This window comes from Ostrinia furnacalis, unplaced genomic scaffold (assembly GCF_004193835.3).
Source record: "Ostrinia furnacalis isolate ACB-3 unplaced genomic scaffold, ASM419383v2 OfSCF2378, whole genome shotgun sequence".
Taxonomy (NCBI): domain Eukaryota; kingdom Metazoa; phylum Arthropoda; class Insecta; order Lepidoptera; family Crambidae; genus Ostrinia; species Ostrinia furnacalis.
The window spans coordinates 1,070,148-1,089,904 of record NW_021132617.1 but is presented as its reverse complement, the minus strand read 5'-3'; the positions used below and the strand labels follow the sequence as shown (position 1 = coordinate 1,089,904).

General features: G+C 43.2%; 1 protein-coding gene across 1 annotated transcript; it reads right to left on the bottom strand.

Annotated features, from left to right (window-relative positions):
- Nucleotides 1–2,368: 2,368 nt before the first annotated feature.
- On the bottom strand, nt 2,369–19,355 carry LOC114355275 (venom carboxylesterase-6-like). Its single transcript, XM_028308035.1, has 12 exons — nt 19,142–19,355; nt 17,991–18,136; nt 15,761–15,903; nt 15,168–15,310; nt 14,193–14,378; nt 12,836–13,026; nt 11,019–11,187; nt 9,045–9,261; nt 8,054–8,163; nt 6,879–7,014; nt 5,470–5,644; nt 2,369–2,998 (listed from the first exon to the last, which is right to left on the bottom strand). The coding sequence occupies exons 1-11, from the start codon at nt 19,350–19,352 to the stop codon at nt 5,476–5,478; spliced, it is 1,821 nt and encodes a 606-aa protein (XP_028163836.1). The 5' UTR covers nt 19,353–19,355; the 3' UTR covers nt 2,369–2,998; nt 5,470–5,475.
- Between the last annotated feature and the right edge of the window lie 402 nt (nt 19,356–19,757).

Sequence of the window (19,757 nt, the reverse complement as noted above, 5' to 3'; positions counted from 1 at the left end):
CAAATAATATTTGTTTTACCTTTTTTAATTGTTAAGTACTTTCTTTCATTGTTATGGTGGCATTTTAACGTTCTTTGTGCTGAAATAAAAAACAACTCTAGCACTGAGAGAGTACCTACTTACATGTCATTGGTGTATTTAGGGTCATTTTTATGGGGGCCTTTATATGAAACATGCCATGAATTGGGGGTAGGGCTGGGGGGTGCCATTGGTAACAGTTACTACTATCATATAATGGGGGGGGGGGGGGCACCAGATCATCTGGGGTATGGACCACTAGCGCATGGTAAAGCAAGAAGTTGCTTGACATAGCATAAAAGACATTGCTATGACACGAATCACTATTTCTGTACCCTATGCGTGACGCAGGGGAGTATTCCGATGATGCACTGAAGTCAAGAATGAGTCCTTACCTACCAACCTGTCATCAGGATGAATAAAGGAAGAAACCAATTACGACCGTAGGTAATTGTGGTTTCACCGGTTAATGTTAAATTAGCTTTATTAGTAATGTTGTTTATTATTACTCACTCTCGGAAGCAATACCTACACCTTTTTTATCCACAACGAGGAAGCTCTTGGTCTGTATCTCACCTGATGGTAAGTGATCAGGCCGAAAGAATTTAATAAGCATCGCTATCTACCTACTTAAGTATCGAGATCCCTTATAAATAACATAACAATTGCTGGCTAGCAAAGACACTAACTATCACAGCATAGCAATGAAAGTACAAATAAATGTACAACTAAGAGTGATTCTGCTATTCCGATAGAATTTGGTGTACAAAACCAGGATACCAATTTTGTCTTTTGAACGACTACTATAATCAGAGGTAGGTACGTCTACTTATTAGTTTTACTTAAATCATCCCCGTTTGCTAAGAGGCCATTCCCACTTAAGTATTTGGTTGCTTTACACTCTACATTCAATGTCGACTTTACCGTTTCTTTTACTTTGCGTGTATTAAAAGATAGCACCCGACGCATTAGCGGATTTTCCACGCCACAGTTGTTGAGGAAAATATCAAGTTCATTAATGCGCTCCGTTGAACACTCTTAGCTCATATTGTATTCGAAAATAAAGCTTGTTGTTATTAGGTATTCTTTAAACGTAGGTACTTAATGGAATAAGAAGTTAGTTGGGTTACTTCTAGTAGTCTCTTTGTATTTTGGCGTGAAAATCGTCTCCTAATCAAAAATACCTCTAGTTCTTAGGTTACCGAATACAACTCAATCAATATAAAATTAAATTATCTGTTTAGTAGATTTAATTTATAGGTGCAATGATTGACTGAGTCAGTGCTTTTTTTCTTCTTTTGTTTGGACTGAGGAGCGGCGCGGGACGGGCGATATTGACATGACGTGTAAGATCATACAATTCTGAAGTCAGGTCAGGCACTGACTATTAAGCACTAAGACCTATAGTAGGTAGATTTATTTCTCTGCCCCTACATAGTATATTAATTAAAAACAAAGCCCCCCTTCCTTACAATCTTTCATCTATTTTAAGTATTACTAATAAAAAATATGTACATTCCCATGTTAAATTCATTAAGCACCACTCTATAAAACTTTAAACTTATATTTTATATATTAAATTTATGTATTTTATACGACCTCAACCGCACCTAATATCCCAAGCCCAAGTCCCATCCCACTTGGTCCCTCTTCTTAACTCGTCCCACACTCACATGAAAATGGCACAAATCAAGTCGGCCTCGACGAGTATTGCCAAGAACAAAAAAGAAGAAGAAATAAAAATATAATACGCTATCCACTACATTATCTACTTACTCCACATCTACATTATACTATCTACTCTAGAAGTACACTACTTTTTTTTTTTTTTTTTTTATACACAACGAGGAAGCTCTTGGCCTGTATCTCACCTGATGGTAAGTGATGATCAGGCCGAAGGTGGAAGCGAGCTTCACCCGGAATCCTCAACCACGGAGGAACTGGCTATCTTACCTCTAACTGCCGGAACACAACAATGCTGTTAACATTGTTGTTATGGCGACAGACTTAGGTAAGATGGTGGTAGCTAGCCAGGCGGACTTAGAACAAGCCCTACCACCAACCAAACCGAACAGAAAAATCTGCCCCCACTGGGAATCGAACCCGGGACCTCTGCGTCTGAAGCAGGTGGTCTTACCACTAGACCACAGAGGCGGTTAGACTTACCTACTTTATTAGTATACTTACGAATAATATCTAATTTAAGTTTTACTGATACTTAGGTACTTTACACTTACTTAGGTCTGTTAGGTTTACCAGTATTCACACTCACCAGTATTCTGGTAGCATGTATGGCGGGATGGGGTCAGGATATTGGTTAGCTTGGGCATTCTATTAGAAAAAATAAAAATAAACTTGCACATTTATTTCATACACAATGTAAATACAATTTTAATCTTATCAATCATATCACAGCAATTCAGCTTATTAATCTTAATACATTTTTTGATTTTTGTTAAAAATAGTGCATACAAAAAACAATTTTCATTTTTAACCGTTGAATGTCACTTTCTGTCATTTACACACTATTTTCTTACTTCCCTAATTATTTAATAGTACCTATTGATGGGGTCGGGAGGTGTAGTTTAGGTAGGTAGGCCTCCCATAATCCGATTCGATGGACCGACGACGTGGTGAAAATCGCAAATGTGGCATCGGCATCAAGCCCTTGCTGACCGTGGAAATCCTTGAGGGAGGCCTTTACATGTGAACATGTTTTGGTTGAAAAGATGTTATAGGATAGTATCAGTACGGAACTTTATAGACTGGGGTGAGTAAACGGTCAGTAAGGGATAATAAACTTTATAATGGGGAAAACATACTGGCAAGTTTGTATCAGCAAGAAATCTCAATATGATAGAATGGGGTGAAATAAAGTAAAGTTCGAGTCACTAGAGTATAGTCAACTTTTTAAAAAGGGTTGAACATAGGCACTGGTTTCACTAGACTACTAGATCAAATGGGGTGAACATACTGCAGCATTGATCTTGACTGTGACTTATAAAATGGGGTGAGCATACTAAAGTCCGGTCGCCGAGCAGATAGAATTTCGTGCAATGAGCCCAAGCTACCCATCCTTATCGCTCGCGCGTAATTGTATTGCTATCGCGCTCGCACAGTCACTGCGGCCGCCCGTCTCTCAGTCGCAACCGCAATATAATTACGCGCGAGCGAAAAGAATGGGTAGCTTGGGGTCATTGTACAACATTCTATCTGTTCGACGACCGGACTTTAATAAGTTTGAGTTACTAGAGGATAGATCGGCAAGACTTGGAGCGATATCAAGCGCGAAGCTCAAGACCGAACGAGATGGAGGACTGTTGTGGACGCCCTCTGCCCCATCTAGGGGACATAGGACCTTAAGTCAAGTCACTAGAGGATAGTTAACTTTATAGAAATGGGTGAACATACTGCAACACCTATCTAGTTCTCTATAGGATACAGGCGGTTCCACACGCGGAAGCGGTGTTCGAACAAGTTCTCGCGTACATCGAGCGAGGACCCGACTCGCAGGTAGCGGCTTATAAAATGGGGTGAGCATACTAAAGTCCGGTCGCCGAGCAGATAGAATTTCGTGCAATGAGCCTAAGCTACCCATCCTTATCGCTCGCGCGTAATTATATTGCTATCGCGCTCGCACATACACTGCGGCCGCCCGTCTCTCAGTCAATATAATTATGGTCGTTGCTCAGATCATAGAAAGAGAATAGATATGAAGTCGCGCGTAACTACAACGAGAACCAGTGTCCCCACATTTCCCCCACCACAGCTCCCACACACACATTCAACTGTGTAAAAACAAAGCGACTGAGACTGTCTACGACAACATGTGTACGTAGTACGTAATTATATTGACTGAGAGACGGGCGGCCGCAGTGTCTGTGCGAGCGCGATAGCAATATAATTACGCGCGAGCGAAAAGGATGGGTAGCTTGGGGTCATTGTACGACATTCTATCTGCTCGGCTACCGGACTTTAATAAGTTTGAGTTACTAGAAGATGGTTAACTTTATAGAAATGGGTGAACATACTGTTATATTGAACTAGTTCTCTATAGGATACAGCTGATTCCACAAGACAGAAGCAATTTTATAGAAAGGGTTGAATATATGGGTTGAATATATGGGTGAATACCACCATAGGTGTTCAAGTATTTTGTTATGGGACAGCAGGACCAGAAGACAAAGCCATCTGATGGTAAGTGATTACCGCCGCCCATATACATCCTCAGTCCTAAAGGGAGTTACAGGTGCATTGCCGGCCTTGAAAGTATGAAACAGATATAGTCAACTTTATAGAAAGGTGTGAACATATTGCAGCATTAAAACCGCTAGTATCACTAGTACTCTATGGAATACAGGCGATTCCACACGCGGAAGCGGTGTTCGAACAAGTTCTCGCGCACATCGAGCGAGGACCCGACTCGCAGGTAGCGGCGCGTGGCGGGCGTCATGGCCGGCCAGTGCAGGCTGTTGTTACTACTATAATATCTCAATAATCTATACAAATACGAACATTTTGACCTTGACTTTGACTTATAAAATGGGGTGAGCATACTAAAGTCCGGTCGCCGAGCAGATAGAATTTCGTGCAATGACCCCAAGCTACCCATCGTTTTCGCTCGCGCGTAATTATATTGCTATCGCGCTCGCACAGTTACTGCGGCCGACCGTCTCTCTATCGCGACCGCAATATAATTACGCGAGAGCGAAAACGATGGGTAGCTTGGGGTCATTGTACGACATTCTATCTGCTCAGCGACCGGACTTTAATAAGTTTGAGTTACTAGAGGATAGTTAACTTTATAGAAATGGGATGAACATACTGTTATATTGAACTAGTTCTCTATAGGATACAGGCGATTCCACACGCGGAAGCGGTGTTCGAACAAGTTCTCGCGCACATCGAGCGAGGACCCGACTCGCAGGTAGCGGCGCGTGGCGGGCGTCATGGCCGGCCAGTGCAGGCTGTTGTTACCACTGTACTATCTCAATAGTCTATACACATAACGAACATTTTGACCTTGACTTTGACCTATAAAATGAGCATACTGAAGTCCGGTCGCCGAGCAGATAGATTTTCATGGACCCCAAGCTACCCATCCTTATCGCTCGCGCGTAATTGTATTGCTATCGCGCTCGCACACTCACTGCGGCCGCCTGTCTCTCAATCGCGACCGCAATATAATTACGCGCGAGCGAAAAGGATGGGTAGCTTGGGGTCATTGTACGACATTCTATCTGATCGGCGACCGGACTTTAATAAGTTTGAGTTACTAGAGGATAGATCGGCAAGACTTGGAGCGATATCAAGCGCGAAGCTCAAGACCGAACGAGATGGAGGACTGTTGTGGACGCCCTCTGCCCCATCTAGGGGACATAGGACCTTAAGTCAAGTTACTAGAGTATAGTTAACTTTATAGAAATGGGATGAACTTGAACATACTGTTATATTGAACTAGTTCTCTACAGGATACAGGCGGTTCCACACGCGGAAGCGGTGTTCGAACAAGTTCTCGCGCACATCGAGCGAGGACCCGACTCGCAGGTAGCGGCGCGTGGCGGGCGTCATGGCCGGCCAGTGCAGGCTGCCCAGCTCGGAACTGCTGCCTGACGGGTTCGGGTCGCTGTGGACAAAGAAGATTTCATTATTATCATCATCACGTCATTTATTATAAGCACGTCCCTATAGGCGTATCTGGAGTTGTTGCTATATAAACATTTGCCAAATGATAATAATTTGACCAAAGGAATTAGTTGCAAAAAGTACAGTTGCTAAAAGTTCATTTGGGAAATGAAACTTTGGCGATAAGTTGTTTGCGAAGTGAAATTTGGCGAAAAGTAATTTGGCCAAACGGAAGGATACCGTTGTCCGATACGCAAACCACAACACTTGGTACCGTAACATTTATCCCTCAGCCCTCATGAGGTTGAAAGGTTGCTGAACTTGATCCGATTAGTATCTAGCACATGTTTGTATTATTAACTATCATCTTCAAATCGGTAGCCCAACATCCATGTGCATGCCACCCCGGTACACATGAATGTAATTACAAACAAAAATAGAAATACAATTTTAACTATTACCTACTTAATTAGTAAAAAACCTTGTTCAAATATCTAAAGCTTTCAAGACGGCGCTTGTTACCGCCCGCACCACCCCCGCGTGCCCCGCTTCACCGAGCACACGCGGCCGCCCCGGGAGAGCGGGGGGACTGTATAAACCTTCCATGAAACTTGTTTGTGTTATTTGCCGAGAGATGTCACTGCTCTTTGAGACGCGTAAAGCTGTACCGCGGTGTCCAGATTTTTTTCCCCGGCTTTATATACCTGGGCGGCTTTGACATAATTAATCTTTGTGAACCATTGACAAGCTTATAAAGCAATAAATTGTCACCTACATATTGACGTCTTATTTAAACCTAGATAAGAGTCCCATAAGTGCGCCGAGAGTATCCGTGGTCTATTCAGGGACTGACCGATAGCTCGCCCGCGTAATAATACCATTTTCCTGATTTCATGGACTTTTCCGTGAAAAGGGGTATTTTTATATTTTTTTGGCATCAGTGTCTTGTATACTAAAGCCTGGTCCGTGAGCACGTAGAATCCCGTCCAATGACCCCAAGCTGCCCATCCTTGTCGCTCGCATGTAATTATGTTGCTGTCGCGCTCGCACACTCACTGCGGGCGCCCGTCGCACAGTCGCACGTCGGTCATTGGACGGGATTCTACGTGCTCACGGACCAGGTTTTACCAGTTACCACCCTTGAGATGGGCGTAGTTTTACAAAGCCACACCCTGTATTTGTCAGAGTAAATTGACTTTACGTTACTTGTAAATATAGATCAATAAATAACTCACCCATTCCTGGCGAAGTTGTAGTACAGAGCCGTCATCTTGTCGACGACGTGCGAGTCCTTGGTATCGGCCGCCGGTATGAGCGGGAAGGCGGCCGGCAGCGAGAACAGATAGATCAGATCGTCGTGGTGCGCCGCCTCTGTGAGGGAATGGGAGATCAGGCATTGCTCTCTCTCTCTCTCGAAATAGGAATCAGATAATAAAGTTACTTGGGTGGTAGCAAGGCGACACCCCACTCGATCGATGACGCAACGCCGAGGAGGTTTTAGTGGGTATACCCCGTCCTTTTCAGGACGGAGCAGCGCCCTTTTCAAGGCGTCGGGAGTCTCACACACCACAATGTCCCCCGGCAATGGTGACAGTGCGCAAAGCATTTCCTCCGCGACACAAAAAAAAGGTACGATAACAACCTGCGAGAGACTTTTCGTACACGAAATAAATACCATTTCATAATAATAATAATTTGTTTCCAGTGAAATCCGAATACAACTTTATGTATTTCCAGATGATCACAAATAAGGATAGCTGTCAGTAGCTGGATAGAAATAGCGAGAAATTGTGCTTTTTTTGGCGCTTTTTAGAGTCAAAGTCAAAATTCCTTTATTTGAATGGATTCATACCTAAATAGTGCTAACAAATCGTAAAATAGAGGCTTGCGTCTCGAATCCATTCCAGGTAGTACGAGTAGTAAAAGAGGAGGGACAGAGGAGAGAGAAATAGGGATGAGAGCAGAAGACAGGGGGAGACAGAGAAAAGAAATAAAGTAGAAGAATTAGAATTTGCGCGCCCTTATGGCCAGTAGACTGACCTGGCTCACTGTGTCATCAGACTGTAGCTCGCCTATATAATAACCTGTCTGTCACTGTCTGATCAAACCGTCTCGACCAGAAGGGCGCGCAACCCTCATCAGGCATTGGTTCCCGCTGAAAACCAGCTTCTCGTCTCTCGTCATGTCGCGATTTTTGCTGAGCGGGCGCCTATTCAGCATAAAGTTTTTATTTATTTTTTATGTTTACTTATTCTTGCTTTGTATACCTTAAATTGAGCTGAATAAAGACATTATTATCTTATTCTTATTGAATCCAGAGGATAAAGAGGAGAGCACAGACGATAAAGAGGAAGATAGAGAGGGGAAGGAGACAGGAGAGACGAGAGAGAGAGAAAACAAAGGCACTCACTGACGGCACAACCGGTTTCGGGGTCGATGTAGTGGCTGCTGTTGCCGACGTGTGCGAACTCATAGTAGTACACTCTATGCGGCGAGTGCTTGCACATCAGGTTCGCCAGGCTACGAACAAAACGAATATACATACTGTCACAAAATTCAACGATAAGCCGGCGCCGTATGGTGGACATGGTCATGACTTATTTAGGAAAAATAAGAAAAAAATTAAGATATTTTTTCCTGTTTTGAGACAAATAAATACTTTCTATTCTATCTTATTCTATTCTAAAGTTAAACCAAGGAAGTTTTCCTAAACCTGAGGAAAAATAAAAGAATGAGATACATTTTTTCTTATTATTCCTAAAGTAGTCATGACTATGCCCTAGGGCGCCGGCTTATCGTTAAATTTTAGGACACGGTGTATAATATGAAATAAATAAGCAGTTACAAAGAACTATGTGTACCGAGTCTGAGGTAAGACAAACGCCTGTGATGGTGATTCATAAAACTAAATGATAAAATTAAGAATCTTCGAACCATACTTGCCGAAAAGGCCTAATTGAAAATATTGCGCATATCACTTTGAAACTGTCAAAGATTTTGTTATTACTAACTTTACTGAGATAGAAATCAAAAGAAGCGCTAGTGGCGACTATCGGTATTAGTAATAAGTGACAAATGTTTAATTCACTTTACGCACGCTTTTATCTCTTCTAAATACATAAAACCATGCATTCATTATTCATTCACTATTGCGGTAGGTACAGATGTCGCAAAGTTACGCAATTTATCCTACTAATATTATAAATGCGAAAGTTTGTATGGATGTCTGGATCTTTCACGCAAAAACCACTGAACGGATTTTGATGAAACTTCACAGTATTATTGTTTGTAATCCAGATTAACATATAGGCTATAATATAATTTATGCTGGTCTGTGACACTAAATTTCACGCGGGTGAAGCCGCGGGCAAAAGTTAGTAGGTACATAATAAAACACTCACCGATGAACTCCGAACCCAATGATCGAGTCTCCATACAGCTTCCCCAGTCCATCTGCGGTGAACGAATCATTCACTAACTGTCTGCCGCCCAAAAACTCTTGCCTTAACTTCTGTGCCTTTTCCGCAGCATTTTCCTTTGGCAGTATAAACGAGATGGGAGCAATTCGGTCCCATTCTTTGTCCATTGTAGTTGTGTACGTTTCATTTGCAAGGACATCTGTAATAATATGAAAATTGTAAAGAAATTCAAATTTCAAGGTGGAAATTGATTATTCGGTGTAACACTTTTTGGCGAAGTTTTCCTTGTATTTAATTTGGAGTTTATTTTCGTACGTGGGGACATGCGATAGTTATTTTTCACGGTGTAGGTATCGCCTGACCTTGTGAAGTCCAACGCTCTAGTAATTCTAACACAAATAAACAAACAACTCATTTTCCTCATCGTATCGTGAAGATTTGTACTAAAAAATAAAAAATAAAAATGCATTTATTGCCTTCGATCGATAGTCAAATTTTAATTTTGGTAGGTACAGTCGCGGAATGAAAAGGTTCGTCACCTTAGTATCGGTTTTCGCTTGCACTAGGTACTGTAAGAGTCAAACCTGCCAACATAACAGTGCAAGAAACAGTGCTGCTAACATTTAAATAAATATGACGTTTGCTAACGAATAAGGTTTTGCTTGTTTATTTTTCTATCCCATCAGTGCAATGCAATGATGACATTGACCAATTGACAATAGTTTTTTTTTATTTAAAAGAAATAAGAATGGCAGGTTGAACCAACAAGAAGGTTTTAGTTTGTCAATCATAATAATCTTCTTGACAAGATAAATCGTCAAACAACTTTGATCTGAATAATTTTGAACTTTACTGACGAACAGTTAAAGATTATTTTCTCTAACTCGAGATTATTCTGTAACATAGTTTCAAAAGGTAATATGTGCTCGCGATTCGTTGAAGGAATCAATTTGAAAACTGACGAACCTTTTCATTCCGTGACTGTACATAGAAATGGCATATACTCGTAGGACATGCATGAGCAATTTTTCGTCGCGAATTTTAAACTTGATGGAGTGAATAAAGGATGAAGGATGTGTGGATTTTTCATGTTGGAGATATGCTAAATTTTTTCTTATGTATTTGGTGATACCAAGTCATGTAAATAAATACCCTTGGGAGACCAAAATCCCCATAGGCGAAGTTGTCAAAGCTGGTTAATAAATCCGTTATCCTTATTTCCTTACAGGTCTTCGTCCTACAAAAAGTAAGTCCTTAGTCCGAGTACTCACCAAAGGCCTTCTAGAAGAACTCTCCAGTGGTCTGGCTGATGATGTAGGGCACCACGTGCATCTTAACTTGTTGCACTGCCTCCAAGAGGCTGCTGGCCAGTAGTTCTACAAGAAGTAATCCCTAAGTTCCAACCCTAGTACTCACTGAAGGCCTTCCAGAAGAACTCGCCAGTAGTCTGGCTGATGATGTACGGTATTGCTTGCATCTTGCCCTGCTGCAGTCTGCACAGTCTCTATCAGGCTGGTGGCCAGTAGTCCTACAAAAAGTAACCTCTAAGTAATCGTAGTACTTACTGAAGGCCTTCCAGAAGAACTCTCCAGTAGTCTGGCTGATGATGTACGGCACTGAATGCATCTTGCCCTACTGTACTGCTAGCAAGAGTTCCTACAAGAATAAGGTCTATAGTCCGAGTACTCACTGAAGGCCTTCCAGAAGAACTCTCCAGTAGTCTGGCTGATGATGTAGGACACCGCGTGCATCTTGCCCTGCTTTTTTTTTATGTGACAGGAGGCAAACGAGCAGACGGATCACCTGATGGTAAGTGATTACCGTCGCCCATAGACACCCGCAGACCCAGGGGCGTTACAGGTGCGTTGCCAAGATTGCCCTGCTGGACTAGCAGATTTCTATCAGGCTGCTGGCCAGAGTTCCTATAAGAATTAGGTCTATAGTCCGAGTACTCACTGAACGCTTTCCAGAAAAACTCTCCAGTGGTCTGGCTGATGATGTAAGGCACTGAATGCATCTTGCCCTGCTGGACCATTTCCAAAGGGCTGGAGTCTAGGAACCGCTCCTGGCCTACGTCGGGCTCGATGACGGGCGCCCACACCAGCACCGGGTCGTAGCCGAAATCCTGGGAAAAAACCGGTCTTTTAAAAAAAAAACAATCGGAATTATCGTACCATACTTTCCCGCCACTGTAACTCCTGTATAGCCAAGATCTACAGCTTGCCCTCCAATGAACTCCAACCAATTTTTTTTGTACTGGTTACTGAGTTTATTATGGGAGTTATTGGAGCAGAAAAGTTCTCGAGTGGTGACCATGGAACTGTAACCGATTGAGTCCCAGGACGGCATTAATTAATGTCATAACAATTGATTATTTATTGTGTCTAGATTCGCGGACCTTGAAGGATTAGAGGTAATATAGTCAGGAATTTCATACGTTGGAACGATCTGATTCAAGGTCATGGGAAGCACTTGGATGCGTACAGCACAGGATTGGTCATTGAGGAAATAATCAATTATGTAAACCCTGGTCTTCCTAATATAAATAAATAAATCCTTGAGGAAGGATTTTGTCTTGCAGTAGATGTCTTTTGTTTGAAACCAAAGGAAGATCAAGAGATACTCACAAACAACTTTCTTTGGATAGCTATTGGTGACTTTAAACCAGGGTTCGAGGATATACAGGGTGTCCCGTAATGTAACGTCAAGCCGGAACTGGGTGTTGAGGCAAGTTATGCTGGTTATCAGAAAAATATAAAAAAAAATCTATGTGGCATATTTTCAAAATAATGGGCATTTAAAAAAAATCAAAATTTTCTTTTCCAGGTGACGGTCNATGGCTTTCATACAAAATTGATATATATCAAAGTTGATATATATCGGATATAGGTATATCATAAATATCCGATATTTTGATATTTATAATAAATATCGGATATTTTCGAACCCTGCTTTAAACAGCTTTACAGAGACCAAGGGATACTCACGAAGAACCCGTCCAGCGTGTCAGCAATCTCCCTATAGTCCTTGGTCTTCAGGCAGTCGATGATCTCCTTGGATAGCTATTGGTGACTTTAAGCAACTCTACAGAGATCAATAGTCACAAAGACCAAGGGGTACTCACAAAGAACCCGTCCAGCGTATCAGCAATCTCCCTGTAGTCCTTGGTTTTCAAACAGTCGATGATCTCTTTAGAACTGGTGGTGGGACAGCCCACCAGTCTCGCCTGGCGCTCGGCTAACTCGCGCTGGTGGTAGCGCTCCGGGGCTTGCGATATAGGGGACTCGCTGATGGAGAAGAGATACTAACAAAGAACCCATATGGTGATTGCATTGGCGTCTTTGATTTTAAGTAAGTTGGTGATGGTACTGATGGTATTAGCGACAGTAATCAGCTTCACCGTCTAGAGAACCCTTTCTGTCAAAAACACTTACAAGGAGTCTGTACAGCGTTTTAACGGTCTCCCTGTAGTCCTCGGTCTTCAGGCAGCGGATGATGGTCTTTTTGTCAGTAATCAGCTTTACAGAGACCAGGGGACACTCATGAAGAAACATGCGTCCAGCGTATTGGCTCTCTTACTAAAGTCCTTGGTCTTCAAGCTGTCTAAGATTGCCTTGATATCTACCTTATGGATGGACAACTGGACACTTTATAAAGGTATATAGACCTGTAGACTCTGGCCTTTAGGCAGCCGATGATCTTCTTGGACAGCTATTGGTGACTTTAAGCAGCTCTACAGAGTTCAATAGTCACAAAGGCTAAGGAGTACTCACAAAGAACGCGTCCAGCGTGTCAGCAATCTCCCTATAGTCCTTGGTCTTCAGACAGTCGATGATCTCTTTAGAACTGGTGGTGGGACAGCCCACCAGTCGCGCCTGGCGCTCGGCCAACTCGCGCTGGTGGTAGCGCTCCGGGGCTTGGGATATAGGGGACCCGCTGATGGAGATCCCTCGGTGGAATAGACCTGGAAGTCAGACATACACATTTTTAAAGGCAAGCACATCACATGTCAATTTGATAACAAGTGGTCGCCTTCGGCATTGGAATTAGGTACTGTCAAAAATTATACAAAATCAAAATGCATGTCTCCCGGTTTACATGAAATGTACAAGCTCTTTTCGAAAAATCACAGGTCTTCTTATTCGTTTCGCTCTTGGCAGAGCGGTCGTAAATAGTCGTGATCACATGTTTAGTGCATAGCTATAAGTACTGATTCCTCCACTCCCATTTCCCAGGCAATAGCTTATGGAAACGGCACAGGAATGTGTTTTTGTGTCAGTGTCATATTATGACGTGACAGAGCATACTAGTCTGAAGTCTGACTGACGTTTGTCGTCACAAAAACACCCGCCCGTCTCGCTCCCATACTCCAGGCACTGACTTAGTTATAAAAACATTAATCCAGGGTTTCCCAAACTATGGGTCGCGACCCAACGACACACCACCCTACCGATACAACCGCTGGGCAGCGGGAGAAATTTCCAATAGGTGGGTCCCGAGTTTGGGAACTTGTATTAGATGAGTCGTAGCCCAAACAACTTTGGGAGCCACTGCATTAATCTATTGAATCAAAAACCGGCCAAGTGCGTGTCGGACTCACGCACAAAGGGTTCCGTACCATTGACAACTTACTAGATCTCGTTCAAAACAATTTTAGTTGATAGTTTTTATAGTAATGTACATCATATGTTTTTTTTAGATTTTTCATTTTCTTATTTTAGAAGTTAGAGTGGGGGGGGGGGGCAACTTTTTTCCACTTTGGAAGCGTCGGTCACGCAAACTATTCGGTTTAGAAAAAAAAAATTAGAACCCTCGATATCACTTTTGAAGACCTATCCATAGATACCCCACACGTATGTTTGGTGAAAAAAAAAATTTTTGAGTTTCAGTTCTAAGTATTGGGAACCCCCAATATTTTTTTTTTTTTTTGCATCTAAATCTTAAAGCGGTTCACAGAATACATCTACCTACCAAGTTTCAACAGTATAGTTCTTATAGTTTCGGAAAAAAATGGTTGTGACATACGGAAGGACAGACGGACAGACAGACAGACATGACAAATCTATAAGGGTTCCGTTTTTTGCCATTTGGTTACGGAACCCTAAAAAGTGATTCCTCCTTCCCACCCACCTTTAGACATGGGCGAGAGCATATGCAGCATGACACTGAAGGCACCGGCGCTGCATCCCGCCAGCGTGACACGGCTTGGGTCCCCTCCAAAGGACCTGATGTTGGCCTGCACCCACTTGAGGGCAGCCACTTGGTCTTTGAGTCCATTGTTGCCTGGCGCGTGCTCGTCGCCCGTGCTTATGAAACCTGGGGTGAAATAAAAAGCTTGTCTTAATTGACAAAGGTGACAGAGTTTCTTCCGCTACTTCTCTTCAAGCAAATGTGGAGTAGAGCAAGCCATATTTATATCAAAAAGGGTTATATGTACATATAAAATGCTTTGTTCTGATGGATCAACGCACAGCCTAAACCGTTGATCATAGAGACCTGAAACTTGGAGGTTGTGGCGACCAAGGCATCCGATCCGAAAGGATTTTTTTCTAAATTCTACCCCTAAGGGGGCGAAAAAGGGGGACAAAGTTTGTATGGGACAACGTGATTCCTTGGTCTAATCTTTTTGCATAAACATTCTTTAACATAATTAATGGAAGAGTGCGGCACACTAGCGCGGGCACCGGGGCTCGCCTGCTCGTAGACTGGACTCACCGAGCGAGGCCAGGCGGTAGTTGACGGCGGGCACCGGGGCTCGCCTGCTCATACACTGGACTCACCGAGCGAGGCCAGGCGGTAGTTGACGGCGGGCACCGGGGCTCGCCTGCTCATACACTGGACTCACCGAGCGAGGCCAGGCGGTAGTTGACGGCGGGCACCGGGGCTCGCCTGCTCATAGACTGGACTCACCGAGCGAGGCCAGGCGGTAGTTGACGGCGGGCGCCGGGGCTCGCCTGCTCGTAGACTGGACTCACCGAGCGAGGCCAGGCGGTAGTTGACGGCGGGCGCCGGGGCTCGCCTGCTCGTAGACTGGACTCACCGAGCGAGGCCAGGCGGTAGTTGACGGCGGGCGCCGGGGCTCGCCTGCTCGTAGACTGGACTCACCGAGCGAGGCCAGGCGGTAGTTGACGGCCACCAGCACCAGCTCCCGGTCCAGCAGGTAGCCCGGCCCGGCCACGTCGCTGCGGCCCGAGCCCGAGTAGAATCCACCAGAGTGTAGGTACACCAGTACCGGAACGGGGTTTTTCCTGCGATAACATTGAAATCAAAAGATTATCTCACAGGATTAGAAGATATGTCGACAATTTGCTTGTTTGTGACGTTCCAACACGAGGAAAAATTATAAAATTCAAAACATCTTTATCACAATTACATAAGTTGTCAAATTATATGAGAACAGATCCCCTGCATTCCGCCTCGCATACAATACAATAGCCAAAATTTTTTAGAATATCATATTTAAAGTTCTTTAAAATGTATACGATTTTGTTGAATCAAAAAACCGCTTGCTTTCATCCCATCATACTGTAACGTGTTACAGAGAAATGTAAGTAAGTGTAATGACGCGACGCGATCAGCAAAAGATCGTTTCATAGCGATAAGACCGCCAAGTTGTACCTTGTGTGTTTCTTTTTCTTTCTGTTCTGTTCTTTAGTATGCAATAAAGAGTATTTATTATTATTATCATCACAGCATACCTCTGGTTGTTAGTAGTGTAGACATTGAGCCGAAGACAATCCTCGTCGATGTAGAAGTTTGAGGTGGCCACCGGCTGCGGGCATCCCGGGCCCTCCGCCGTCGCGTTCACCTCCGAAGAGTAGCTGGTGATCAGCCTTGGGGGCTGCAAGTGGGAAAAAAGACCGTAATAGCAGGCCTGTTCATCTCCGCGAGTTTACATCGAAAACAAAACACGCACGATGGCCCACCTACAGGATACGATTCGACAAGGCCTCACATACGAGCGAACATTGACTCACGCACGCGTATTCTTGTGTATGATGGAAGAAAATGGTGTACTAAATACTGTGCAGTATTTAACTGCTTAAATAATAATACAAACACAGAATGTAATTTTTTAAGTTGCCTCAAGACACTGAGAGGTAAATAAGTAGTTAATATTATTCATGATAATTCATGCTAACTAAATCATGTATTTCCTCCGCCATTTTCCGCAGTTTGGCACCTCACGTCACATCATTTTACCGAAGTCAGCCCTATAGCTTCGGCGCAGTGCCGATCACTGACGTTTGTTAACAAAATGGTGCTTGACTCTTGAGACAGGCTAAATTACACCATATTGTTAATGACATTGAGCATAAATTTTTTTGAATACCTTCGCGAAGTAAAACTTCTGTACGTAGTACTTATTATTATTCTGTGGTAATAGATGGTTGACAAGTGAAAGCAGCAGTGGGAGATCGTATGTGACTGCACCAGACAGTCTGCCAATAGAGAGAGATGGATGGAGATCGTGCGGAGAGTTGTATCCGCCTCTACAACCGATGTGAACAACGCCTCAACGTGACCACGACCGCTCTGCCAAGAGCGTAACGAATAAGAAGAAGAGATGGTTGAACCTTTAAGCTAGTACAGTCACAATTAATAGGGCAGTTTGTCTCTGTGGTAGTGGGGCGGTTCGAGAGGGATCAATATAACAGTACGAGTATGTGCAGAAGCACATCTGAAGTCTTGCTGCCGTTATGAAGTAATAAATACAGCCCTGGACCGCCCTATAACCCCAAGAACCAACTCAGTTTTGCGCTATATCTGTACCACAGTTCGGAAAAAGTAGGACACGTCTTACTTTCACTGATATTCTTTATGGACAACAATTTGAAACTCGAACATTTTGTTTTTAATTTCTACCTCATCTCCGTAATCCGTTACATAAGAATAACCCCTCTGAATGCAAGTAGTTTTTATTTATATGTGATTGGTGTGACCTTCAGGAGATGACTACATCTAATGACTTGCAATTGGTGCCCAAACAAAAACTGCGTCATTCGCATTGCGCATCCAAAAGCCCAATTTGATGAGGGCATCGGACGACGAACGATTGTATCGTTCCAGAAGCCCGTCGAAAGAGGGGCTACTGCGGACGATGTCATTACATCAGGTGCTTAACTATATTTGGGGATCACTGTGAATTGCAAATTATTAAGACCTTAGTAGCTCGTTTGAAATTAATAAAAAAATAATATGGAATGGCTTCTTTTCAGCACTTGCTTTTTAGCATCATCTGGATATCATAGATCGCATCTGGCATCACCTACACACAGAAGAAAAACATTCATCTCGAAGTAGTTAGGGCAAACATTATACTAAACTGGATATTTTTAACGAACTGTGAATAGAGGTTTGTCACAGGTCTAATTTAGGGTTGTGCTTCAGCAGTGAAGACTGAAAGAACTGCAGATCGCATATCTGCTGGTCAGTATCTATACACACTACCCGAGCTCTAGGACTTAGGGCTTGACTTACTTTTGACTTATGGTCCTATGTCCCCTAGATGGGGCAGAGGGCGTCCACAACAGTCCTCCATCTCGTTCGGTCTTGAGCTTCTCGCTTGATCTCGCTCCAGGTCTTGCAGATCTTCTTCGCCTCGTCCGCTACAGTGCGCCGCCAAGTTTGCCTGGGTCAAACACGTTTGCGTTTTCCTTGGGGATTCCAATCCAGAGCCTGCTTAGGGATGTGATCGGGATCCCTTCGGAGAGTGTGGCCAATCCAGTTCCACTTGCGGCGCTTGATCTGCTGGTCGATCGGAATTTCGTGGCAGCGTTCCAATAGCTCGACGTTGGAGATTTTCTCGGGCCAGTATATGCCGAGAATTCGGTGAAGGCAGCGGTTGATGACTTAGAGCTAGGGTAGACCTAAACTCTATGTACACATACATAGAGTTTACGTGAATAACAACATCTGGAAACACACCTGGAACCTATATTCTCCGGTGGGCGGCTCCGCGTAGGGTATGCCGCGGTAGGCTTGCACGTGCCGCCCGCGCCGCGTCGTCATCCATGATCCGCGGATGGCGCCCGACGGCGTTATTGTTATGGGGTCGCCAGTTGGTGGTGACTCTGGTGAAGATATTAAGTAATAATGTATTTAGAAAACAATGGGTAATTTGAATAAGATGTTAGATATCCTATTAGTGTTAAAAGTCACTTGTGCCAGGAGAAACGGCCAGCAGTAAGTACATTCACATTATACATTCACACAAGGGGGGAGATATTAAAACGGAAATCCAAGTTCGCAAAGTCCCTGGTTGTTGCCAAGGTCGAACTCGATGGAGATGGAGGGCACCTAGGTAGGGGGGGTAGTGAGATTTATTATTAAGTACTTATAAGTTGTTGCTTGATATTAAATAATTATCCATGGCTTTTTCCTTTGTTTGGTATTTTGGAATTTATCACATTGAAATTAATAATAATATGGCGTTATCAAATCTACGCGTTGAAATTTTCTGGAATTAATATCTACCAGAGATTTGTCCCAATTTTATATAATGATGATCATCAATCAATCAATATGATTCCAAATGTGACCTGGGTCGCAATTTCCCTATCTCTAACTGCAGATCTACCCATGTAGAAGAACGACTTAAAAACGATTTAGGTTTACGATTTTAGCGTGTTGCACGCCACAGTGATATACCTATTACCAAAATTAATAGAAAACCGGTAAACACTAATTAACCTTCAATGCCTAGAACAAAATAATTACTTGAAATGCCTATATTTTAAGCGTTACCTACTTAAAATGATTTTTAAAGAACATTTAATAAAATCATTATTATCCTTGAGGCATTATCCTTAACATATAAGACTTAACACAGATTTCATGTTTCTAGTTTTCACAATAAAAATATTTTATTTTATTTTTTTATGCATAACAAGGCAGGTATTTGACCACAATCGCACCTGATGTTAAGTGGGATGCAGTCTAGGATGGTACATATCTGCCCTGTAAGTGCCTATTCACTCTCGCCTTGAAAAGGCCCGGATTATAGTCGGGAAAGACAGGAAAGACATTTTGAAAATTTTCAATGTTTCGTTCATTTGTTATTGGTTTGCACTACTAACCTGTGCTAGGTTTCCGGTGGTGGCGTTCCTTGTGCGCCGCTGCGTACGCGCACACCGCTAGACACAACACTATGAGGCGCAACATGGTCGCGCGCGCGTTCAAAACTAACTCCCAGCGATCAGGACCTCCCTTATATGCGCTTGGTTTCGAGGCGTCTGGTGATTCAGGCAGATTATTATACGTCTGGATGAGTCGAAAGTGCGGTCTCATCGCTTGGAGGGTTCCGTTGGGATGGAGTTTGTCCTAGGCAAGGCTGTAGCCATATTTGTGTTTTTTGAAACGAAATCACGTCAGATTCTAGTGTCAGACTTAAGAGCCATCATCGGCGTATCTGTATCGATATGTTTACGATACATGATTTTTTTTATCACATGGAGATTGCTTATCTGCAGTCTGAATCGAAAAGTTATCGAATTGAAAATCGAATCCGTTGTAACTCCATACAAAAAAGGCCTCCAACCATCTTTCGACATTACCCTGTCATGTTTGCCACTTGTCTAGGGAGGCTGATGACCTACAAGGAAGTTGCCCACGAGAATAGTCAGTGACTTTGAAGCGTCAAAGTTCATGGTCAATTTGAAGCACCAAGTAAAATGTTTTCTTCATTTAAAATTC

Coding starts and splice junctions, on each gene's coding strand:
- LOC114355275 (XM_028308035.1), bottom strand. CDS start 19,352: ATGAGACCGCACTTTCGACTCATCCAGACGTATAATAATCTGCCTGAA. Junction 9,262..11,018: donor GTTTTTCTGGAAAGCGTTCA/GTGAGTACTCGG, acceptor ATATTATTACAG/ATGTCCTTGCAAATGAAACG. Junction 7,015..8,053: donor CGAAACCGGTTGTGCCGTCA/GTGAGTGCCTTT, acceptor ATTCCCTCACAG/AGGCGGCGCACCACGACGAT.